At 31.0% G+C, this 26,998-nt stretch overlaps 1 protein-coding gene across 2 annotated transcripts in view; it reads right to left on the bottom strand.

The window, feature by feature from the left end:
- The window catches only part of LOC133334408 (protein kinase C, brain isozyme), a 61,275-nt gene that overhangs the window by 8,151 nt on the left and 26,126 nt on the right, over positions 1-26,998 (bottom strand). Inside the window, exons 2-4 of one of the 2 annotated variants that reach the window (XM_061542702.1) lie at positions 16,415-16,446; positions 15,877-15,956; positions 13,266-13,380 (exon numbers count right to left, since the gene is read on the bottom strand). In XM_061542702.1, coding sequence (XP_061398686.1) covers positions 13,266-13,380; positions 15,877-15,956; positions 16,415-16,446 — 227 coding nt within the window. Of the gene's footprint in view, positions 1-4,909; positions 5,022-13,265; positions 13,381-15,876; positions 15,957-16,414; positions 16,447-26,998 lie in introns of both variants that reach the window. The other variant, XM_061542703.1, reaches the window with a different exon arrangement.

Below are 26,998 nucleotides of genomic sequence, written 5' to 3'. Positions count from 1 at the left end.
CAGACTTTTTCACACACACGAAAAATATTCCAAAATAGCCTGAGAATTTTTGTCTTCCATTTTTTTTCTAAATATAAAAAATTACTACTTAGAATCGATTTTTCTTAACAATAAATGTATTATTATTTATAAAAGCAAATGCTATGAAAGCTTTTATCCATATCCCAGTATTTTTGATGGGGGACAATTTCCTTTAATATAACTTTATACCTATTTCCTACTACTGAGGACTAGTTATTAAAATAAGGAAGTACTTCCCATGGTCTTTACATTTCTCTCTCACTGTGCTCTATTTAGAGTAGTAAACAATTGTATCCTCGGAGTATGGTAATTTTTTATATGACATATACTTCAAAGACGAGTATAGTAATCTTCAAGACAGGCACATTTTTTCTAGGCCATTTTTTTTTAAATTTTTAAGGAATTTATTATTATTTAGAGGGAACCATTTACACAACTGCAGGGCTAAGTGCTTCATATTTTTCCTATTTACCCCAAGTTTAAATTATTATTGGCCAAATATCTTCAGAATCTTCAGTTTTGCTCTTAAAAAATTCTGCAATAAATAGTCGTACATTTATAAGCACCAATGGGACACTGGGGCGTATAACTAGCGACATTAAATATACGTTCCAACCCACCTAATACAAAACAGCTGATACAGTTTTAAATTAAGTAAAACAATTTTTTTGCGATTTTTATAGAAATGTGTGTTGTATACTGTTCTTGTATTAATATTCGGCAGAATATATAATTTATAATAATTTCATATATAAGCCTTCTATTTCCTTGTTCCACATAGACAGGAGAACTATTGTGGCAAATAATATTTATATTATATAACATGAACACAATGGATACAATGTATACGCTACAACTAACCTAAATAAAATAAATTACAATAGAAAAATATAAGTATTCTGAATTTTCCGATTATATCAAAAAGTTGAAAAGTTGAACATTTTTTTGTAAATATTAAAAAATTTGTCATTTCTATTATGATGGACAGCCAAACCGACAAATTGGTGCGTATACGCATTGACACAATGTATACTCTACCATATTACAACCGATAATCTACAGAATTTTCCCCCAAATAACAATATATGTATATTATTGCATACAATATTACATAAAAATGTCCTAAGTTTTTCAACACACACGCAATATGCCTACGAATTTTTTTACATGGATAATAAAACATTTTTCCATGGATCATCAATAAAAACTACACATATGGATTTGTGTCTTTATGACATATCTATGGATTTCACTCCATCCGCATATCAAATATTTTATTTCGTTGCAGTCACATTAAATCAATGACAACAATAGCAACAAAAATTACATGAAAATTATATTTACATATGTTATGCAAATAAAGTAAATGGCAGAAAATTGGCTGTGGTATTTATTTTATATCTTAATTTCGAATAGTAACAAATGGGCCTGGGGCATTAATGGTAATATGCCATTGTCATAACCTCCATAATTTTATATTCTTTGCCTCGGCCTGTCTGCTTCTCTCTCTCTCGTGCTGGCTGCCAAAGGATAACATGTTTTTGCTTTTGTGATATACAAGTGACACAAATATATAAGTGTGTGTGTGTGCGTGCGTTTATACAAGTTTGTGCATATTAGTTAGTTGTATACCATCTGAGTGGGGTAAATTTACATTTTGATGGGATTTATGTATGCATGCCATTATTTGTTGCTGTTGTAGTTGTTTTTGTTTGGTCCTTACAGCAGGGACTTGCTGTTCTGTTCACATGAATATGCTTTTTTCAAAAGGAAAAACCTCAGAGCCGATCATCCAGCACACAGCCGTTGCACAGCAACATCAGCCTCAGTGCCAGTTGTAACACAAACAAATCAAAAGCCTTTAACGCTTATGCGCCATTGTGTCTGCAAGAGTTATTGTCTGTAACATTGTCTAAGTTGTCCTTCAGGATTTTTTGTTGGCAGTGCCACTGCCACTGCTGCTGTGGTTTTGTTAGCCTCATTTGTATGGAATATATTTACATATACATATCCCCGGGCACTTTCTATTGTTTTGGTGTAAGGTTGTCACACATATTTGCTATATCCTGGCACAAAAAAAAAAAAAAAAAAACTACAGACATCCTTATAAACAAACATATACGTATACATATATATGTATGTTACAAGGGGATATTTGTTTTGTTTTCGTTATAAATCCTGTGTTTTTTTTGTTTTTACTGGGCTACTTGTCTGCCATTGTCATATTTGTTGGTTAGACCATGCAACCCGAGAAATGTTCCTCACTTTTTACAGGGATAATCGCTATACAAATACATGTGCAGGCAAAAAAAAAAAAAAAACAATACTTTAAGAGGATGATGCTCAATGTGATTACTGTTAAACATAATATAATATAATATGCTTGACATTAAAATACTATTGTTTGGTTTTCGGTGGTAAGACTGTTTGGAGGCTTATTTTTTACTATTTAATTTAAGAAAATGTTTACATTTACTCTTACCCATTTTGTGTAAAATAAGGTTTATCCATTAAATCCTGCCAATTCCTTGAATTATTCAAAGAAAAAACTTAAAAAAAGGATTAAGTTTGCAATCCCAAATACAATGTAAAGTAGTTCAACAAGTGATTGAGGCTTATTTGTACTTAACGGGTTTCCTTCTTGTTTAAATAAAGTAATATATTAGTATATTACAACATCTGCATGATAAGTCATTGAGAAAATGTCCTCGAGGTTAATTATTTCATAGACTTATTTCAATTAGTGCATTAGTGCGTATGACAACTGACACAATGTATACGCTCTCATTTCGTTATTCCAAGAATTGATTTAAATGCCGATAAATTGTAATTTTAAGATACAATATCTTTAGGTCTTCAAGTTAAACTTTATCGGCATTTAAATCAATTCTGGGAATAACAAAATGAGAGCTCACACATTATGATCGTTGACATAAGGTAAATTGAAGTATAAATAGGGGACGTATAACTAATGTCATCATGCATATGATCCAAGTGACGTATTGCATGAAACCTAGTGTCTCGGAAGAATGAGGTTTCTAAATATATAAAGGGTGGTAAATTATACACAATTATATTTAAAAATATATTTGACTTCCACATGTAGGTCCATGTTTTCACATAGTCCCCACATAAGGCAGATGAGGCTTCCAAAGAATTTTTAACGTTTACCTGATTCCTGTTCAGAAAACCTTATATCTAATAAATTTCCAATAAATTGTACATTATGAAGAACTTTCGGAGTTGTCTGAAATATTTAGATTTAGTAATGAGATCAAAACTCGAATGACCTTTTTATATATATTTTTACATCTCTAATATGATGAGTTTATAAATAAATTTTATTATATCACACTCCCTTAATTATTTATCTTTAATTTGCATTAGAAAAAATTCCCCAAAATGCTATAATATTACCCATTATTACCGTTCTATTGCAGATGCCATGAAATTTCATTAAAATGAATGAAATTGGGCAAAAGGGACTTTCAAAAAAATGTGTGCCGCCTCCAGTATGTCAAAATGTTTTTGGCCAAACAGGTATGTAGAAAATATTATATTTACAGCACATTAACACATTACAATGTAACACTTATCTACACACATACAAACACACCGCCTCAGACACATTGGTGTACATTAGAGCCACATTGTTATGTCAGAGTCTCGTCGCCGTCATCGTCATTATCACGAACTCTCTCTAATACATGTTAATTTGTGTAATTTTCATTTTTCACCAAAAAATGTTTGCGTGACTGACCAAATATCTACTAGGAATTGTTGTTTGGTGTATATCATACTCACGCATACATATGTAGATATATGTTTGTTTTACGAATCGTAGCCCATTGATAGGTTTGGTAGATTCCTCCATAACCATAACATTTTAGTAACAATACTCACTTGAATACACGTTTGATGCCATTCACATCCAGCTTCTCTTTCATACTCATGCCCTCATTTAAAGATAAACGTGTAACACAAATTATCAACTAAATATGAATTATAATGACGAGGATGCGGTGGATGATGATAGTGAGGTGATGGAACGAATGTTAAATGATAATTATAATGTTTGTCATCCAATCGGCCAAGTGGTGCTGCCAATAATAATGACCATAAAACAGTTGGTCACATTCATAGTTTTTATGCAATCCACTGCAAAACCACTTTAACACAAACATAATAATGAACGATGACTGATATGTGTGGGTGAGGGAGTGAGTGAGTGCGAGTGTGCACTGCTCTGGCATTTCCGCTCGGGCGAATTTAAAACTCAGCAATGCATTTGAATGTTGCAGCCAACCAACCACATAACACAATAAACACCTTTCTATGAATGGCATCGACAACAACAACAACGAGAACAATGCTAATACCAACCAACACCAAAACAAAAACACGAAAGAAAAACTATCGAAACAAATGTGTACAAAAGTGGTGTGAGAGGGAATGGGGGTGGCAGAAACAAGAGAGAGTAAGTGGGAGTACGTGTAGGCTAATAACATTACCACTTTTTTGTTGCTGCAGTTGGCCAAAGACTTGTGCATGCAAATTTCAGCACACATACTCCCACTCCCACTCTCTCCTACTTTCCCTTCTCTCTGAGCAGGAGATTTAACTCCACTTCAATATGATTGATGATTTCGAATGCACAAACAAATTTAACCACACACACAAAAAAACACCACTACAATGTATATTCGACTATGTATATATGTGTGTATGTGTGAATGGGATGTTGATGTGGTGAGTGATTGAATTGGAATGTACCAGAGAATATTGAAATGGAATGATGTGTGGATGAGGAATTGTTGCTGTTACTCCAATGAGTATGCAACAAAAAATGGATATAGAGAGATAAGATAGGGCAAAGAATTGAATTTACCTCGACATTTGAGACCCTTATGGGTTATACCATGCAATAACGAACCGCAATGATCACAAAACATCGGTGACAGGAACGTAATGTTTTCCCATTTGTGTGGCATCTGATGGGCCTGAGGATAGGTGAGAAAACTAATGGAAAATTAACAGACTTTTTCTAGGCATTGTTAGCAACACTAGGTTTTATTATTTGGGGTAACTACACAAAACATCGAAATCCTTCTGCATAACTAAGTTTTTTTGAATGACTTTTTAGGTTTTGGTTTTTGGTGAGGAAATGTCACTGTTCATTGATGTGAACACAATCTCTGTATGACCTTTAGTTTTTGCAAAATTGCTCTGCAAAAGTAATTGAATGAGATTGACTTTTGGAACATTGAACAACAGAACATTTCGCAGAACAGTAACATATCATTGAGTTCCATAACAATTTGTGGTTTCGGTTAAAATGTGATCATATTGAAATTTAATTTTTTGATAATTTTTTAAGGGCAAATAATAAAAAAAAATTTGCATCCATTTTATTAGAATGTAAATTATGTTATTTTAGAAAATATATATTTCTTAGTCTCCTTAAGGATTACTCTATTTTGGCCATATAATATTTACAACGTCGAAATATAATTTGTTATAAGTTATTCCAAGTCAAGCCGTCAAATAACAATCTTTTTTTATTATATGTTTTAATTGCCTTGGCATTATTAAGAGGGTTTTTATGGGTGCGGCATTCATTCTGCATTTTAGAAAACTGATAAATTCACCTTTTAATTTCCCATAACTCAGACAAATGTGTCCCTATTCAGGTAACATATAGGAATAAATTATATTTATCGAATTTCATAATGTGAAACTCTTTATGCCTAATCAAATTTCAAATTAAATTTAATATCCCTGGTGCGTATACATATTGTCGTATCTTATACGTCTACATGGACACATCAATTATATGATTTTTTTTTCTATGGCAATAAATTTTATAGAATTCGGAATATTTTTTATATTAATTTAATTAATTTTTATGGAGATTCAAATATATATTGTGTGTACTCTAGATGTTAGGAGGGTAGTTTTTACGGACTTGTTATTTTTTTCCCTGACTTGTTACAACTTTTCTCTCTATAAATGTCTGTTAGATCTGTAAAATTCTTTCTGTTTTTTGGAGGTCTGTTAGATCTAGTAAAATTCTTGTTTATGATATTCAATTATTCTCTAGTATTCCTACGAAATTTCTAATAAATATTTTTTGGACTGGGTTGCGTATACGTGTTGTTATATCTCATACGTAACCAGTAACTCGCTTTATTATTATTCCTGGTTGGTGTTGAGTAAAATATTTTTTTTGCGGTTTGACCTGGAATAACAATTTTCTGATTTATAAATTAAATTATTTTATTTTTTAATTATTATTATTTTCTTAAACATTTGTAAGCAATTAATTCAAATCAAGACACCAAAGGGGTTAAATTGTTTTAAAATCCATAATTTTTATGTGAATATGCAACCTAATCTAAAGATAAAATAAATATAAATCCTAAACTAAAAAGAACCAGCATCGAAAAAAAATATTTTAGTTTCCACAAGCCAGGTATGCCCACATATATAATTACAAAGAAAATGTTCTTCTTTTAACAGAATTATCAAAGAAAAAGGAACCCGTTTCTAGTTTCCTTGTTTTGTCATTGACACAACAACAAAGCAGAAGAAGACGATGACGAAAAAATAACATAAAATATCTTTAACAAGAATATTTCAGCAAATTGTTATATCTAACCTTGGCCTTCCAGCCAACTAGACAGACATAAATGACCAACAATGGAAGAGAAGAAGAATAAGAAAAAAATAGCCTCCATAATATTCACTGACATAAGTTTCTGTTATTTTTTTGCCGTCTTTCAAGTAGGCCGTTGTAATATTTGATACTTGTCCTTCTTTATCCTGTAAGCGCACTCGTTGTCTCGTCATAACAGCTGTTGGCTGTTTTCATTTCAGGGTAACACAAATTGTTTGGGGTATATTGGTGTGTGCGATATAAAATAGCCATGATAAACATCTTCAAAATGTTTAGTAGCTTTTGGGGGAAATGGTAGTTTCATTGCAATTTTTCATGAAATCAATGAGATGGGAACATTTGATAAAGAAATTTATTTTCCCTAGGCTATATATTTTTATAGATAACTTGAAATATTTAATCGTACTATGGTGCGTATAATTGTTGTTATAGCGTATACGCCTCAAATCAATGATTAGAAAATGGCTTATTGTGAACGAATTAGTAGTATTGAGTTTGTAGTTTTAAAATATTTATCAAGAAAAAAACTAGTGAAAACCATTGTTCTATATATCTTAGTATCTATTTTTAAAAATTACTGTTTCCGTTTTTTTGACAGTAACTGATTACTATTTCAATACGAATTGTATATTATTTATACCATTCGCACCATTTGCAAAGTTTCCATAAAATTAAATTGCCTCTAAACTCTTCACAAACTGTCACTTGTCAAGACATCATTTTTTTGTTTTTCTTATATTCAAGTTTCCAGTAGTAATAAATACTTTTTAAAGTGACCATCAGACTGCTTAGCATTTGTTATTTTCTCCAGCTCTCCCGAACACTTTCTATCTCTTTTTTCCACGCCCCACCATGAATATTTATGCGGAAACAGTTTTTTTTAATAAAAATAAAACCAACACGACGTTGAAAACTTTTGACACTTTTAATATTTGTATAAAACGCTTTTTTTCACTTTTCTCCTGTCCATAACATTTTTTTATGCTTAGCTAACTTTGGGAAAATATAAGTGAATATCAAACTTATATTACATGCCAAATTGGAAAAAATCATTAATTTTGAAACAAAATTCTAGGCATCGTGGGGAGGAGGAAGAAGACGAGTAAGAAAAGTGGTCTCCATATTAATTAAGTTAAGGGAACAAAGGTATGGAAATTCTTTGAATTGTTTGAAATTTAATTATTGGTTAAAGACCCCATCCCCATCCAACCTCCGTTAACCTAAAGTAATTTAATGTTAAAATAGCAAAACTTTCCTTGTTTCAAGGGTTGAAATTAATTGGGTAGTTAATTACAAGTATCTGTTATCAATGGACAGAAAAAAACTTCAAGAACTGAAGTTGACTTTGGCAATTGTTTAACGAAACCTTCACAATTCCTTTTTGGGGGCGTATGAATGTTATTGATTGTATAACTTGATATAAGGCGTATGATTGTTGATGTCAATTATACGCAGAGGTGTATTTATTTAAATATAAGTTACAGTCTATTTCTGTAGTATAAAAAACAGACGAATTAGAAGGACTTGCATCCAAACCCCGAATGAAAACCTAACAATTCGTCTAAGAATAAGTAGTTATTCATTGTTGTTGTTGTCAAATCAATCAAAAGAATGTCTGCACACAAATTTTAAACGAGCAGAAGAGGGTTTGCGTTAATTTAATTACCCATAAATTACCTCATGTTTAAACATATCGTTTTGTGTGTGTGTGTGTGATTTCAACAACGAATAAATAATTTTTTAATGAGCTTGTCAAATTAAATGGCACGTGAAATTAAATTTAAGTAAATTGTCAATATTGAAATAAATTACACCAATTGCATAGTTAATTAACAAATTAAGATTAACATGTTGGCAGCTATATCTCAAAATACGTAGTTGGCAGAATAATTGATGTAAAAGATTTATATGATAATTAATTTATGACTTACAATACGATTTCCGATGGTACATCAATGCGTATAAGTACTGTCGTAATGTATACGCCACTCTAGGAAATCGACGAAATGGGGACATTTGATACAGAAATTTATTTTCTTTATGAAATATATTTTTATACACAACATCGCGTATAGTTCTAAATATCAACAAATAATTCCTCAGATAATTTCTTAATTCCTTTTCCATTAAATAATTCCCAGTAAAATGTATTCAATAAATTAATAATATGTATTCGCCATAGGTCAGAATTAAAAATAATCATACGTTCCACTGCACTCATAATAAAATATCTTGGGAAAATTGTCCTTTTATTTTTTCTTCGCATATATTTGGGATTTTTTTTGGTTTTAATGAATTCGAATGATGGATTATACAAACAAATGGCGATATATTTGCCCCATACGACTTTAATGTGAAAAAATATTTTCCAAAGAATTACCCTTACACGTTTTTACTAGAATTTACAAAAACAGCAAATGTCAAATAAAAATCTAAATTTTATATACCATCGATCATCATCATGAAGAACAACAAAATATAACCCTAGGCCATTATCTCTGCCAACAAAGGTAAATGGCTGAATTTAATTTTGGCAAAAAAGAAAAGAAAGAGAACCTCCGAATCGCAAAGGAAAGCAACAACAAAATGATGATGACTTTAAATGACAGTAAACAACATCTTTACTTTGTTTGCCTTTGTCGAACTTATTAATATTTATGATAACAACATTTACGCCTATCGCCTCCAGCAATCTCATTTTTCTCTCGGAGCGTAGATATATTGTAACGACAGCAACGACAAGGGCATTCTACATGCGACTGCATAAACTTGTGTAAATATTTATTTATTAGTAAAATTTTAATAACATTTTGTCTCCAGTTTTTTGTTTTTGTTGATTTGCCAAATAACAAAACAATAACACGAAGCAAACATGTCTTAAGGAAGGTCACACATGTACATTATTCACTGTAAGGATCTGAGATGAATGATAAATAATAACTTAAAGGAAATTTGTGTGTAAACAAGGAGAGAATACAAAGATTTACAAACCTATAAAATAATGTTTTTTTTTAGATATAAGTGGAGTGATTTAGATTATTTTTTTATTTGCTTAAAAAAGGTCATTAAATATAGTTTGTATTTTTTAATTTATATTATGTAATGTTTGAAGGTAGTTTGCCTAAAACGCCCTATTCAGTAATTTTTTTCCAATATGTGAAATATTTTTTTATCTCTCTAATAGGGCATTGGGATTTTGTTATTCAAAACAATCATACGCAGACAGGTTTTGTATTAATACAATCATACGCACATAATTTGTATTAAAAATAAGTATACGCACCTTTTGTTTCTATTAATAACAATCAAACGCAACACTGCACTCAAATACATTTTCTCAATATGTGGACTAATTTTAAATCATATTTAAACACTTCTATATTTTCTTTTGAAAATAATTATGCGCACCACTGTACAAAGAAATAATAATTAGTAGTTTTTCTTGAAATTCCTTGGCATTCTATATAATAGCTATTTAAAATTTTAACAAATCTATATATCACTGCAATTACTGCCTACCATTTAATCTCTCTATCAATTGTCAACTGTCATACAGTCAACAGGTCCTGTGTAGCATTATTACCAACTACAAAATGACAAACAGACAGATGCATGGATAACACATTTTACAGTTATGGTAATGTAGAAGAAGCAGAAGAATAACACCAACATTGGTATTGATATTCATATACATATGGTTATGTGTTGTAGTCGTAGAACAGCATATGGTCCATTTACATGCCAACCAAAATTCTATATGGGAATGAAACACATTTGAATAAATGTATATACTAGGGTGGGTCGAATGCCAAGAAATCTTAGAATAAAAAAATATACTATCAGGCGAAAACCGATTTATAAAAATTTATCTTTTAAATTGTATATTTCCAATTTTATTAGATACAATTCATGGATATGGAGATTAATCAGAGCTTAGGGAATACAGGCGATAAAACTCATACATCCAACCCTAATATATTGATGTGTGTGTGTGTGTGAAAAACTTTATACATCCAACCCTAATATATTGCAATACTTCCATATTATTACAGATTTATTTATTTTTGTGTAGTTGTTGTAAGCAAGAAAAACAACAAAAAGTGGACAACAAAAAATATTCATTTATTGTTTTAACCATAAAGTTTGTTTAACATTAAATAAAAAACAATTGAACTGTATAAAAACGCTCATGGGAGCTGGGTGGGGCCACAGAACTTTTCTATGACCAACTTTATGAAGAAGAGAAAATTGAGGGGGAACAAATCTAAATGGTGTGATTGTTGGTAATTAAGAGGAGAATAGAAAAAATGTGTGGAAACAAATTCTATTATGTTTTATTTGCCCCAAAAGACGTATACTTCATTTTATAGATCTGTTAATTAAAATATAAATCATACGTTATTAAAAATAATCATACGACCTATTGTACACCACATAGAATTAGATGTAAAAATTAACACACAGCTTTTACCTGAAATTAATTTTAATTTAAACATTTCTGCAGTCCTCAAACGTCGGAGTTTTTGTTGCCGATAAATTGTATAATAAATATAAATCATGTGCACCTTTGTAACACATACAAATCAAATGTAATTAAAATCAATTATACGATCTATCGTACAATAGATGAAGATTTAAGCTTAAATAACGATTCAATATACTAGAGTTGTGCTGAAGAGATAAAGAATTTAGATAGGGGGCTTTACATCTGACTTTTTTTAAAAACTCCTATGGAAGCATCCGATGGATTGACATGAAGGAAATTAAAGTTTTAAAAGCAGATACCATATTTCATTACGTCGTCAATACCTAAAACGTCATATATAATATTAAAATAAAAGAGATATTTGTAGAACTGGGCCGATTTTTTCGACATTAAAGAAACTTTACAAGAATAAATATTTTGAGATTTACATGGAATATTTGGAATATATGTAGAAGGTATAAGTTATGTAGATATTTTAAAAACGTTATTGGTTTCTCATGTTTTTCTGATTATTTGAGACGACGTATACTTAACGCCCTAATATCATACGCTCCGATACACTACACTTTTCTATTAATAACACTCATACGCACTGCCACACCTGTTTTGAATCTTAGCCTAATGACTTTAATTCATAAGACATTACAACACCACTTGGAAAAGAAATTGAAGTTCCAAAATCTAGAATCGCCTTCCACAATATAACATATGGTGGAAGGAGGAAACATATATTCTATTAAAATAAGAGAGATATTTAAGAAACATTCAATAATACAAATTCTAAGATTTACTGGAAGCATTAGAAACATAGTGTAGACATTTCGATAATGCTGAAAAACTACTTATATTCATAAATATTTAAATCATACTATCTTAAAAACCTGAGCTGGAGAAGATTGAAGATTATCCCTGGAGAAGATTGACAGATAATGCCATTCAACCTTTATTGGTTTCTCAAATTTTCCTGATAATTTTATACAACGTATACTTAATACTTAATTTATACAACGTATACTTAATACCCTAACATCGTATCACTTATACGCTCGGGTATCCTCTATTTTTCTATTAATAACAATCATACGCACACCTGTTCCCAATTAATTAGTTTTTATTGTTTTTGTCGCACCTGTTTCGAATCTTTTAATTACTTCTTAGCCTAATGACTTTAATTCCCTTGTCAGACATTACGACAATAAGGATTCGACTTTGCATGACAATTATCCATGTTTAAGTTTTCACTTTACATTAACCCCGTAATTTGGGTATCTTCTTCAGCGAATTTTATGCCTAGTTAACCCTGCTTAATTGTGATAATCTTTGGTATTTAAATTACATTTTTTTTTATGAGAAAAAAGTACTTCCAAATAATTAGTATTCAGTTGGCAGCTAAATGTGTGTTTTATTTAAAATCCAACAAATAAGGTTATTTAAATGTAAAAGGAAAAAACCCAAACCAAGTGGGTTTGTATTGCATACTTTTAGATATGATCAAAAGAAAAAAATACGGTTATTACACACAAAAAACATATGTTATGCTTTCTTTGTGGAGAGAACGGCAGAGTTAAAAAAACTGAATATTTACACATGTTACAATATGTATAATTTGAAACACAAATACATACATATATTGTTAAGAATAAGTAGAAGAAGAAGAAAAAATACATTATGTTAATTAGCCATAAAAGTAAACAAATGTTCTGCATACATTTAAGGGGGAAAATGTTTTATTTTATTTGTAAGACATTTAAAGTTAAAAACACACATTCACACACACACACTCCACACAACCACATATTCTCATTATCATTTACACATTTTCACACACACTCTCTTTTTTGCGGTAAGAATAAGATTGTAACAAAAGGCAGACCAAGAAAAAATTAGAGAATTAAACGTAGAAGAGAAAGTGAAAGTATTTTTGTTATTGGACTTGGGCGGGCAATAAGCAATAGTTAGAGAAAGACACAGTGAAAGAGATAGCATTATTTTTAGTTTGGATTTGGGGTTATTTACTTTTATTTGAGGAGGATAGAGATTTGTTAAGAAGTTGTGAATTGAAATTCTGTTTTTTAACGTTACCTGAACATTTTAGACCTTGATGATAGATGCCGTATAATAAGGAACCGCAATGATCGCAGAATGTGGGTCCTGCGTATGTAAATGGTTCAAAATGGTGTACAGTTTTGGGTGAATCCTTTGATTTTGGTTTTGTTTATATTGGGAGTTTTGGTTTTTTGTTTGGTTTTCGAGATTCAGACATGACAGAACATACGTAACGTATCGTATCGTATTTTATATTCCGGGCCAATTTGAAATGGTGTTTAAATTAGATTTGATTTATTTTTATTTGATCATTTTTTTTGATTGGTATGGTTGATTTGAATTGATTGATTTTAAGATTATTATTTGTTGTTTGCATATTGTTATTATTAGTATTAAAAGTTTTTGTATAAACAAGTGTTTAAATCAAACATTTTTAACACCCACAAAACAAAAAGAAGAAATTATGAATTATTGATAATAAGAAAAAGAAATAAAAATAGAAAATAAAGCAAAAACTTAAGAAAACATTACAAAGTGAAACTTAAAACTAATAGCCAGGTGGGTGGGGGTGGCGAAAGTGGAAACATAAAATAAATCTCTTGAAATTGTTATAGACTCTTTCATGCTGGTAAACAATTGTCTAGTTGAACTCAAAATTAAAAAAAAAAACGAAGCGAAGAAGGCTAAACTTTGTCTACAAACAAAGCAAAGCACCAAAAAAATATAAAGAAAATAAAAACTTATGAGCTGATGCTGCCTACTTTTGTTTGTTCGCTGGGGGAGGGTTAAAGCAAAAAAGAATTTATATGGTTTTCATCATCATCATCTGCAGCAGCAGAGGTTTTTTTTTGCGTTTATGGGAGGACTTGCTTAACACTTGACAATTTTTATGGCCACATTTAAGAGGCGCTAGGGCAGTGTTCATTACAAGCAAGGCCATTGCCCACCAACCGCATCAGCCAAAAAAGGTCAATTGCCAAAGTTCTATTGTTTTCGATTAAACACAATGACTTGAACTTTGCCGAATTGCCGAAAGTCAAGACATTGCCTTCAAAAGTATGCTAACTAGATTTAACAAAACAAAGCCATGACCAGCAAAAGTTGGACCAAAAAATATTTGAATTTTTATTTTTAAGAGAGTAACGAGAAAATAAATAAATCACAATGCAAAAGCTTTATACTTTTGGGTATTTTTCTTAAATTATGTGTTACAGTAAAAATATACGGGAATAGTCCATAATGCAGCCTTTATAGTAGGGCATAAATATCGTTGTTAAGAAGTTCGTTTTTTTTCATTTTTTTTCGACAACGTATACTTAATGCCCCAACATGGTGTAACTCATACGCACTGATTTTTCTATTAATAACAATCATACGCACCCCTATAATCAAATATTCAGTTTATATATTAGTCTGTCTCACCTGTTTCGAATCTCTCAATGACTTTTTAGCCCAAATGACTTTAATTCCCTCAGCAAACATTAAAGTAAAAAGAATTCCCCGTGCATGACAATTGCCCATGTTTAAGTTTTCGCCATTTCCCATTACATTAAATTCACAACTTGTGTTATGCCTAGTTAAGCTAGACAAAATTTCAAAACGTTTTTCATTTTCCTAATTTTCTTTTTTTAGAAATATATTGTCCCAAAAATTCTATTTTTTCAAATTTAGGCATTAATATTTCTGTACATATGTAGACCGGTCTTTATTCTATCCCTTACCTTAAATAATAGCTTTTGAAAATTCTAGGGTTGTGCAATAGAGAAGTCTTTTTAGAGATCCATAAAGGTAGGTGTCTTAATTTTAGACCCTAAAATCTAAATAAGATTTTCTTAATGGTGTCTAAAGCTGAAGCAATTTTCGCATATACAGCACCTTATAAGTAATATACTTATATGGTAATACATACGCACAGATGAACAAGTTTAGAAGAAATCCTAAATGGGATCCATGCTTCATTAGTTTTTAAAGTTTTCCTGATTATTTTTTACAACGTATGCTTAATACCATAACATCGTATAGCTCATATGCTCTGATACGTCCTATTTCTATATTAATAGCACTCATACGCACATATGTTCCCAAATAATTAGTTTTTACAGCTGTTTCGTATCCTTTAATGACTTCATAGCCTAATGATTTTAGTTTAAAATTTCAAATCCATATACACTTTTCATTGACTATTGTAGTGGATACCTTGAGCCCTTTTTCTATTCGAGATCTGTATATGCCTCTTTTGCCGCATTCTAACCTTACTTCTTTAAAATTTTTCAAAATTTCAAACAGTCATTTTTGCAATGAGGCCTCATTATGGACTTTTTCCACATTGTGTAACTCTTTTTTATAATTTTTTTTTGTAACACTTTTTATATATTTTATATATTTATTATTTAATTGAATAGCGTAATATTTTTTAATGCTTCTTTCAAAAAACACTTACACAGCTAAGCCTAAAATTATGCTTGTCTAAACCATATAATTTGTTTTTTGCCTGTAACCCATTATTAGTGGCTAGAAATAAAATTTGAAGTTAAAAGCTAGACTTAGGAAACTAAACTAAATCAAGAGGATAAAAAATAAAAAAACTAAATTCTAAAACTTTTTACAACAATTAAAAAAAGTTGAAAATAAATAATTGACAACTTACGGAATCAATTCCTTTATCCTTGCCCGGGCATATAAATGTAACATATTCATGACAACGCTTGTGAACGACATACGAACAAACTGGAAAAAAGAAGAAGAAACATAACATGAAAATTATATACAAGAAACAATGGCAATAACATAGATTGGGAACACACACACACCGTCACACGCAGAGATAGAAATGGAGAAACAGACAACAAGCTGCACTTAACAAGTACCAGTAGTTGTAGGTAGTTTTTAGTGGTGGAGGTGGTGGCAGCAGCCAGCAGAAGACAAGCAACACCACACGTGTCACATGTCGTAAAGATGAAAAAGTTTTGAGGCCAAAACTTTTCCAAAAACGACAGAAAAAAGAAAATCTTTATGTGACATCTGGATTGTAATGCACTTTTCTGTTTCTGGTTTTACTGCCTTCTCATTTGCTGCTGTTGCTTCCCATTTGTTTCTCTCTTCCTCCGTCTACCTGTGTGTGTGAGTGTCTGCCTCCAAGTGGTTGCCTTGCCTTAAATTTCTTTTGTATTGCAACACTACTTTACCTTGGCATTGAAAACCTTGCTTGCCAAAACCCCTGTAAAGATACAGAAAAAGAAAAAGAGAGAAGAAAAATAAAATTACAAATTTTATAAAAGGAAAAGTTTTTTTGTGAAGGTTAGGAAACTAAGGCGGCGGAGGACGATAAGGACAGAACAGCACCAGCAACAACAACACGAATGTCTGCCATATTATTTACCTTTAAAAAGTGTTTTCTGAAGAGTTTTAAGGTTTTTATTACAACAATAGCTTATATTGTGTGTTGTTGTTGTTGCTGCTGTTGTTGGCCAGGTTTTTGTCAAGAGCTTAAGACACTTAAAAATTTTCCTTAATTTTCTTAATATTCCCAGTCTTAGAGGTTCATTTTAGATTTTCTCTGTGTGAGTGAGAGAGTGTTTGTGTATTTGTGTCTGTGGTTGCAAAACACTTCAAGGATGTCCAGTGATTTTGGTTTTGTAGAAAAATTTTATTGTTTTCATTTTGTGGTTTGTCTCCGAAATAAAACTAACACAATTTGGAAATAAGTTGTTTAGGGCAATGGGGGCGAGAGGACAGGTAAATGAAATTCGAATTTAATCCTTTTAAAAGTGGAAAGAATTTTAGTTAATGGAACAAATAAAAATACATTTATAGAGGAATTTTACTTTAAAATATTCTCTTCGAATTTGAAAAAAGTTACTGAAACCTTAAAATAGTTTTTTTAAAAATCTTCTCATTTATCAATAACGGATTTAAACAAAATATTACAAATAAACTTTGTAGGTTTAGTGGTATTTGATATTAAAAATATTATTTAAAAAAATCACAAAGAAAAATTCATAAAGAAAAACACTGAAAATTTCTTAAAAAATAGTTTTTTTTAGCACAGGTTGTCTTTAAAAATATTGATTTTCCTGAAATATAAGGCCCTAAACCTTCATTCCATTTCAATTGTATTCTTTCCATTTCAATTGTATTACTTACACATTTATTCTAACCAGTACCTGTAATGATAGTTTTTGGAACTCCGAAGGTTGCGAAATACAGAAGGCCTTTCGAGGTACATAAGAGTATTTTAAAATTTTTAATAGTATAGGCAATTTTCATTTATGCTGAACCTTACACGGCGTATACGTAATATTTTTTTATGGTATGTATACGCACAGATAACCTTTATTTCTGAATTATAAATAATCATACGCATAGATGTTCCAAAAAATAATTTAAAAGTGTTACGATGGTTTAAAGCGACTTATAAATTTGTTTAACATCTAACGAAGGTTGCATTTTGTTAATCCTTTTTAATACAATTTTAAGTAAGAAGATTCGCGTCCTTGGGTGTTTTTTCTAGAAGCTGAAGTAGCTATTTTATTTTCCCTTTCACCCTTCATATGAACCTGAATGACACACAAATTTCCTATTCGAAAGGCAGTTCCGATACCTACCTACTTTTATTTTTGTCACGTTATTGTTTCGTTTTGCTTTTTTGGTTTGAAATTTCAAACCTCTGCAGAATGCTGATAGATTTCACTCAATTATTTAGGAAATAGAAAAGCCTAACGAATATTTCCCAATAACCTTTAAACTCGGCTGGCAATTTTCGAACATTACTGGCATTATTTTTATGAGACAGTTTGTCTGACAGCAGTAACAACAACATGAAAACAAAACCATTTGTTTGGGGGAGGAATTAAAGTCATCTCTCGAATTGAAGGGGAGGAAGTTTATTGTCAATTGAGACAGTGATTTAGAATATAAAATTGTTGAAGTCATCCAAAATCAGTAACTAGATTAGATATCAGCGAAGCTATATTTATTACATAGATATTTCATAGACTCTAATGGATGGGGTGGGAAGTTATTTAAATCGTTATGTTGAGGTGTAACGAAATGTAATAAGAAAAAACCGAAAAATACAAAATATAAATTGGATCCGAATCTCTTGGATTCTATCGAACATACAGCTGAATTTCTTTAGGTCTATTATAAAGAGAACTGCAGACAACTTAACAAAAAAATTTAAATTACTTATCAAATAGGGGACGTTTCTTTTAGATATACCCATAACTTTGTCACTTTTAATGATCCACATATTGGTGTTTTTCTAGCACGGAATTTCACCGTCATATACACTTCACAACATTTAAAATAAGTTCATATTTTTTTTTTCAATTTTTTGTTTAAAACCTATCCGACATCAATTGAAATTTTTTATATTTTTCTTTTGGACACTTTAACAATTCATGGAAACTACCCTAATATCCACCACGATTGCTGTAAAATGTTTTTTATTCCCTTAAAGATATTGTGTGATTGTCTTTGTTTGTATCTCAAACTACCAAACCATTGTCTTTGGCCACAAAACAAACTTGGATTGTGTTCTATATCAAGAGTCAATGTCATTTATCCCTCACGTAGTAGACAACAGACACATACACACAAACATACACATTTAAAGATTTTCGTGGAAACAAAAGATGGTGCGGATTAAAACATTTTTTGATTTTTTAATAATTTGAATTTTTTTCTACCGAAATCCTTAATGGCAATGATTTGTCATTCTGTTTGAAACACGTCGAAATATTTGTTGAAGGTTCAATAAAATATGGTGTATATATGAGTATAAATTTCTATGCCGATTTTGCCATTTTATTTGACATTCCTCGTTCTTAAAGGATGAATGAAATTTTTACTGAAAATAAGCAATGTAGGTCCATGAAGGTACCGCTGCATATAAGGTATTTTTATTACACTGTGATCACAAATACATATCCTCCAAGCAGACAATTTACAATGATTTGTGTTTTGATATAGCCCCATTATGGCGGTCCCGACCTCCTCTCATGGCAGATGGTATAAAAAGTTGAATTAATTCAAACATAACGAATTACTTACTTGCTATAGAAAAATTCACCAATTATAAAATTTTCTATACAACAAATAATAACTTTCGCAGGCAAAGACATTTAGTAATAATTGGTTTATATAAAAGAGCCGTCACTCCTGATTTTTTTAATCGTAGAAGACATCATCCATAATTTTTTTATGAAAAACATTTTTCTACAGATATTTTTTTAAGTACAAATTGTTTAAATTTTTCTATAGAAAAATCCATAACTGAAAAATTATTCGAATATCACCATTAATTTCTACTTGTGACAAATGTTTGAAATATCCCCCTCCAAATTTTGTGGTCAGTCTACTAATTAAGTCAAACACCTCTCTACCAACACACCTGTCTACCAACAAAATGTCCAATTGTCTCCAAATGTCCAAAAACTTTATGCAGAAATACCACAAACAATGACAACCCCCATCCAGTACTAACCGCCATTAACACCACCACAAACTCTCTCCCAGTCAAATATAGTCTTGGTCTGGTTATCATGCCTGCTTGCCTGTCTGTTATGAGCACTAAGTGTTATTAGTGAGACCACTTGTCGTGTCAGTCTAATACAATCGTTATAAATACGAGTAGGATATGGATGAGAAGTAGTGCTTTTACAGTGGCCTCTTCATTTGTGTGTGTTGGTGTAGGTGTGAGCAAGTGTGTCTCTTTATATCTGTCTGCCGAAGAGTGTGAATGAGCAGAGTAATGCCATCTTTGGCGCTATTACTCACCATAAAGAGATGGCATTTTAGAGGCTTTAACTGGCTTAAGCATTACTGCCAGTGACAATGTCATTACATGAGCTGTGACATCATAATAGTGACATATGAGCAGCAGTAGCAATGGTAGTAGTAATGGCACCCATACTCGTTAATGTTGCCATTCGATAATAGTGTTAGTTTTTGTAGTGTGTGTGTGTGTTTGAGTGCATGTGTGTTGTCTTAGGCAAATACCTCATCTTTGGTTTGTTCACTTTTTGCCAATGTGGTTGTGGGGGCAGATGAGGGGCGTTTGTGTGCTTTGCGTTGTTATGAGGTTTCCACCAGAGTCACAGAGGCAGATGTAAACGGGAAGACATATACATGTACATATGTTAAGATATTTTATGGATTTAATTGTTTGTCATAGTTGTGGGTGTTTAACAGCAGCAGCTAAAGCAACAACAGTAATAGTGGTAGTCGGGAACTCATAAAGGTTCTTGGCATTGGCTTTGACCAGCATTGTTATAGTAGTTTGGTAATATGCTTTGTGTCTCTCTCTCCCTCTCTCTCTTTGTTCGTTTTGTTATTAGCTTAAATAGCTTATGGCTTATAGTTTGAGGGAGATATTGTTGTTACATAAACGAAGTAGACATGGGTCCACGTGGGAGGGTGTGTGTATGTGTGTCTCTGACTCATTTATGTTGAATTATTGTCATATTAAATATTTATAATGCTTTCTTAGTTATGTTAAAAGCCATTTATTTTTATCTTTTAAATATACGAGAGAAAATGGTGGCTATAGAATAACTTATCACTGATATAGTTTTCTATTGAAAAAATACATATCTGATACTTTTTCTGTAGAAAAAAATATCACTGACTTGGAACTTTTTCAAGAAAAATAAAGCTTAGATTAACGTTTCCGTATACAAAACGTTCACTATAAGTAATTTATATGGAAAAAAATTGTTAATTGATGCTATAACTATGTTACATTCAGGGCATGCCACGACATACTGTGTAAATCTCAATAATATCTGTTCAGCGGTTTTGGCGTTTATCGGTAACATACACACAAACAATCACTTTTTTCTATTTTATATATGTATATAGATATACAGAATATGTAGACGTCAATTTTAGACAACAAATTCAACTATTTTCATTTCTTTCACTAAGTGGGGGTTTTCTGTAGAAAAAAATTATTGAAATTGTCACAGATTGGTTTTTCATAGTTCCATAACTTCATAGCTTCCGCTAAAAAAATTTAAACTTTTTAGTAAAAAGGCATTACTTGAGGAAAAAATACGAAAGCAGGTGAGTTCTTCTATAGAAAATTGATTTTTCTATAGAAAAAAATAGGATTCTTGTATTCACTTCTTCCACATAGCCTTCTGTGTTTGAAATACGAAAGCAGACGAAATCTTATAGAAAATTGATTTTTTTTTATATAAAAAATTTATTTCTTGTATTCAATTCTTCCGCTGATCCTCCTCTATTTTAAATCTCCTGCCGACAAACTACTTCCTTTTTTATGCTTGATTAATATTTAATAACTTGACTAACTGGCTACGGCTAGCTGAGATTTTCTATTGATTTATGCTAGTTCTAACTCTTAATTGTTTCCTTTATACATATTTAATATGACAAAAGAACACACACACACACACACACACACATAGATTCTACGAAACCTACAGTCCCATTCACAATTTACGCTCGTATAAACACACAATGAAAGCTGAATGATTTTCTGTAGTTTTTGTAATCTTTAACAAGGTTACTACACTCTCACTTGAATGCACGCCACACACAGACACACACCCATACCCACGTTCTTCATCAAATGTGCCCCGTACTTCCTATAGCCTTCACTGTCAGCCTCATCTAGAGCCTGCCTTGTTCATTTCTTGACAGGGCTCATTCATTCATTTAGAAGCGGCAAGTGTGTGACTGAGTGGAGGAAGTACAGACAAGTGTTTTTAAGGTTGTTTTCTTTTTGTTAGCAGATAGGGTTTCCACATTTTTTTTGGCTCAGCCTCAGTGATATTAAGGTGGCTCAGATTTTTTCGCTATTTTATTAAAAAATATTTTTAACAATTTTGAAATGTTTGTCTTTGTCTTTTTGCAACATTGATCAATACGGAATAAAAGGACGCAATTATGATAAATTAGGAATAGTCATGGAGGATAGGTTGAGCTTGGGCTCAAAGATCTCCATGTTCTTTTCCCCCTTTAATGTTTTGAAGAATTCCCTTGAAGGGGAACTTCATGACCTTTTCCCACTTTAAGATTATAAAGAATTCCCTCAAATGGGAATTAAGTGGAACTATAATCGTATCTAACCCGTAACTTTGGCATCTAACATTAAAATATAATGTTTTTATTACTCCACGCCTCTGAATCTACCACCCACCTCATTTTCCTCAATTCATGTTCATGCAAGTTGAAGGTAATTTTACATTCATACAAAAAGTGACCTCAATATCAAGACGACGTTGAAAGGATATCCTTCACCCTCACCTTAATGACATTGCATGCATATGCATATAGCGCATATGCCTTGTGGTCGTTGAAGGGTAACACAGCTGCGGAAGCGATGATGCTTTTATTCCGCAATTCAGCCTACAAGCTGCTCATTTTGTTGTTTGCTCGAACATTCTAATGTAAACGAATGAGTATGTGTGTGTGAAAGACTATTTTCCAAATGAGGTGTTTAGATTTTTAATTACAAATGAATGAATGAAAAAACTGTGAATTGTTCTGCAATTTTGAAAATTAAGCTTTGCTTTTAATGTTTCTGTTTTGCTGTATTTTTTGTTAGGCCTTTGGGCTATTGTCTACAATTTGTTTGCTTTGCTGTTTATCCGAGTGGAAATAGTTTTCCATGCAATTCAGTGTTGCACATTGTAGCCCCTAAAGGAATTTGTAACACCTCCTAAATGTATGCAACAAAATTGAATTAAAAACAATTGAGTGGGAGTGTCGTACTTTACAAAGGGTCAAATATAAAGGGGGAGGATGCTAGTTTGAATGTACTAATATTTTTTTATTGAATTCATTTTGTGTAAGAGAAGAATGTTTCTCTATGAAATTCTTCAATAGAAAAAATCTTTGCAGATTTATTTTTCCAAAAAAAATCGTAACTAATGGAATTTTCTAGGGAAATGTAATCACTGACTAAATTTCCAGTCGACAAAAAATATTTGCACCGTTCTATAGGGCTAAAATTTCCCATAATATCCATTTTCGTTTTTGTTTTTACCCATCTCCCTTATTTTTCCCAGGTTACATTTAGCAAACCCTAAAAATATGCAAATCGTTTTATTCTGTTTGCTGTTTGCATGCAAATAAAAATTCAATTCAATTAATGCTAATGAAAATATTTAAATAACTCCTGAAAGTATGCTGAGGTTTACAAATGCAATACAATGTCGCCCAGAAATATGCAATAATTTTGTCATTTAACAATGAACAGAATAAATATTTATTATTTTACGTTTACCGAATTTGTGGTTCATTTTTGTTTTGTGTAGACTAAGCTGTTGAAGCCAGATTGTTTTCCTTTAGATTGTTTTGTTTACCCATGCCCCAAGAGCTATGGTAATTAAGATAAAGCTTTAATCGGAACTACGTATAGATTAAATCTGTGTGTTTTTTTAAATACATATTCTAATAATCTCTCCTTACAGTTATTTTCTTAGAATTTGTGTGGTTTATTATTTCATGGATACGGCATGAAAAATAAGACCGGAAGAAATAAAAACAACTTGACCTTTTAAGATTGAATCTAAAAAAGAAACTTTTTATGAGGAAAAATATTTTTTGCTGGTTAGCATGAAATAGCCGCGGGGGATTGAAAAATGAAAGCGTTTTTGTTAAGTGAATTTAAATCATGGAAAACCAGAGGAAAAATATTTTTTCGCCATAAAACATGCTTAAGTTTTTTGTTGTTTCTTTTCTTCTCATAGATATGATACGAACTCTTGGAGAGCTTGCAGGAAAATGTATTTAATTTTGCCCTAAAATATACTTCATTTTTAGTTTTTGATTTTCGTATGGGATAAAAACGAAAGTTTATGATAACGTATACAATTTGTGTCTTAAAGTATACTTCAGTTTTGCAAGCCCGCAAGAACCAATATTTAATTTAGCCTTGAAATATACTTCACTTTTTGTTGTTGTTGTTCTCGCGTTGTATAATAAACGAACGTTAGAGACGAATTATTTAATTTTTTTCCCTTAAAGTAGACTTCAGTTTTTTCATTTCTCCGCGATATAAATAAAAGTAAGTAAACAGAATACAATTTTAACTTTTAGCAAAAGTATTCCTTAATCCTTAACACTCATTGACAGCCTTGGTGATATATGTGTGTGTGTGTGAAATTGAGTTTATCTTCGTTGAAGAGTTTTGCCATGGTTTTTTTGTGCGAAACGAAATACATTTGAAACTCGTTAACATGTTGACACTCTTGTGTTGAGATCAATTTTCTGGATTTTACTTCCAACGAAAGTGTGATAAACGTTGAGTGGCGCCCAAGTGGAATGAGGGAAAAAATGGCTGTAAGGGCTGTTTCCTATCTGCAAGCAATTATTGTGTAGTGTGCGTGTGTAGTGCTTGTTTGGTTGGTTGGTTGGTTTCTTGTCGTTTCCACCTCTTCATGTTTCGTAAACAGCGATTTTTTCCTGGTATTCCACGATTTGCCTTGCAAACCAGAAGACGAGTTTTTCCAATCAACGTCGGCTTAATGTTTTGTGTAAATTTGCATTGCATGACAACTCAACGATTTTTGTGCGAAACGGAAAATATAAAATCAGTTTTAGTTCCTGTATTTTTCGAGTTCTTTTTTCTAGAGATGTATTCGTGAAATCTAAGATAGGTGCAAGGATGGAAAAGAAAAATGGGTTTAATCCTTTCAGACCCACCATATTCAAGTGTGAGATCTAAAAATTTTATAGAAGCTGGTATACACAGGTGTATGTATCTGTTAATTAATTTTTATTGGTTTGGTATTGTATTGCTGTCTCTTTAGGACATATATTATATAAATAAAATAAGATTGAACTTAATATGTGGCTCCTGTTTCAAAGTTTTTACAAATACATGTTTGGGCCTGAAGAGATTAAAAGGGTATAACATTTTCTATCGAAACAAAATTATGAAACTTTTATTCCTTTTCCAATAAAAATACTTTTTGAAGATTTCAGCAATATTTTTTTTTTCTAGAAAACATTTCATAAAATATATTTCTATAGAAAATTTCATCAACGGTCGTTTCTTTTTCTATAGAATTTTTCTATACTAATGATGTGTTTTCGTTCAGATCTACTCTATGCTCTACTTTTCTGGGAAACCTGAACGTATTCCCTTTTTTTTTGTTATTTTGTTTAGCATACTATGCTTTGTAATTGTTATCATTTTTTGATTCTCCTTTTGAATTGGTATATTTAACTCTGAAAATGTTGAAAAGAAATCTCTTTTTTTGTGACTTAATAACTTTTGTGGCCGTGGTGGTTTTTATTCTTCACCGTTTTCCTATCTTCATTCAGTCATCAAATCTTATTATCGCCAAACATCTTCGTTTTCATCTCTCGCGGAAAAGTCGTGCTGCTACTGTTCAAAGGATGATGTTATCTTCTGCTGAAGGACATTTTTTACAGTGATTGATTGACAAAGTACGCCGATTGGTATGCCATTGCAAATTTGTGTACTAAGCCATCGTCGTGTTAGAGACATTTTCAAAGGAAAAAAAGCTTAGAATATTTGGTAAATATATTGAAGACATTGATCTTTATTAATAGGAAGGATTTTTTCCTCATATAGTTAAAAAAGTATGCTACATTTTGTGATTATGATTTGCAGAAGGATTACAAATTTCATTAATAATATTTTTTGAAAATTTCCATTATTTTTTGAGAAGTTAAATTCTCCCCTTCGATTTTGTTAATTACCCAAAAGTATGTTTTATTTTCTAATTCAATATTTGCTTCATCCTATGCTATGCAATACTATTGTGGTGAAGTATTATTTCCTTCAATATTTTACATTTTGAAAATGTAATTGGAATGATTGTGATGTCATAATGTTTTGATATAGTTACGAAAATAATGTTTTTAAGGAGAAAATATCATAGATTCCCAAAATTATGCTACAGTTTTTCTCCGAAAATGTAATATGATAGATCACAAAAGTATGCCAACATTTTTCTTCAGTTAGTAATATTTTGTAGTATTCAACATTATTCTGAAATATTGAAATATTTCCTTGAATTTTGCGTTTGAGCCAAAAGTATGCAATCGAATTTAATATCTATTTCCTCCCTAAAATATGCTATAAATATAGTGAAATATATTCCATCAATAGTAAGCATTTTTTATGAAGGAAAATATTTAAATTATAAATAGATTGGCTAGTTCCTGAAAGAATGTTTTTAAGAAATATTACTAAATTGCCTTAAAGTATGCTACATTTTGTAATTATGAATTGTAAAATGGGGTATACTTTTCTTCCATATGTATAGTAGAATGCATTTTAAGAAATATTACCATATATCCTCAAAGTATGCAACATTTAATAGTTGTGCTTTTATGAAGTAATACAATTTGCTTTAACAATATTTTTATTTTATTATAAAATTGAATTTGCTCTTATAATTTTGTAAATGAGCCATAAGTATGCTTTAGTTTCCAATTTAATATTTACGTTGGCCCCCTAAAATATGCAATAATATTTAGAATTGAATATAAGATAACATAAAAAAATACGTTTCTTGTTTGAATATGCATTTAATGATTCTTACAACAGATGATGATGATCTCCATTGAAATGTTCATTACAATCACTAATATTTTTAGCCATGTGAATAATTAATAAGAATAAAAGAAGAGAACAACCCCTGCGAATACCTACATCCACTGGTATCCATATTGGTATCCACTGTGTATGTAAACAGACAAAAAAAAGAGAAAGACATAGAAAGAGAAAAAAAAACAACATCATAGAAAATACAAAAACATAT

The sequence above is a fragment of the Musca vetustissima genome, unplaced genomic scaffold (genome assembly GCF_032173495.1).
Source record: "Musca vetustissima isolate MV318-11 ecotype Yass unplaced genomic scaffold, APGP_CSIRO_Mvet_v1 utg4101, whole genome shotgun sequence".
In the NCBI taxonomy this organism is placed as follows: Eukaryota; Metazoa; Arthropoda; class Insecta; order Diptera; family Muscidae; genus Musca; species Musca vetustissima.
The sequence above is the reverse complement of the archived record's forward strand: the minus strand, read 5'-3'. Positions and strand labels throughout refer to the sequence as shown.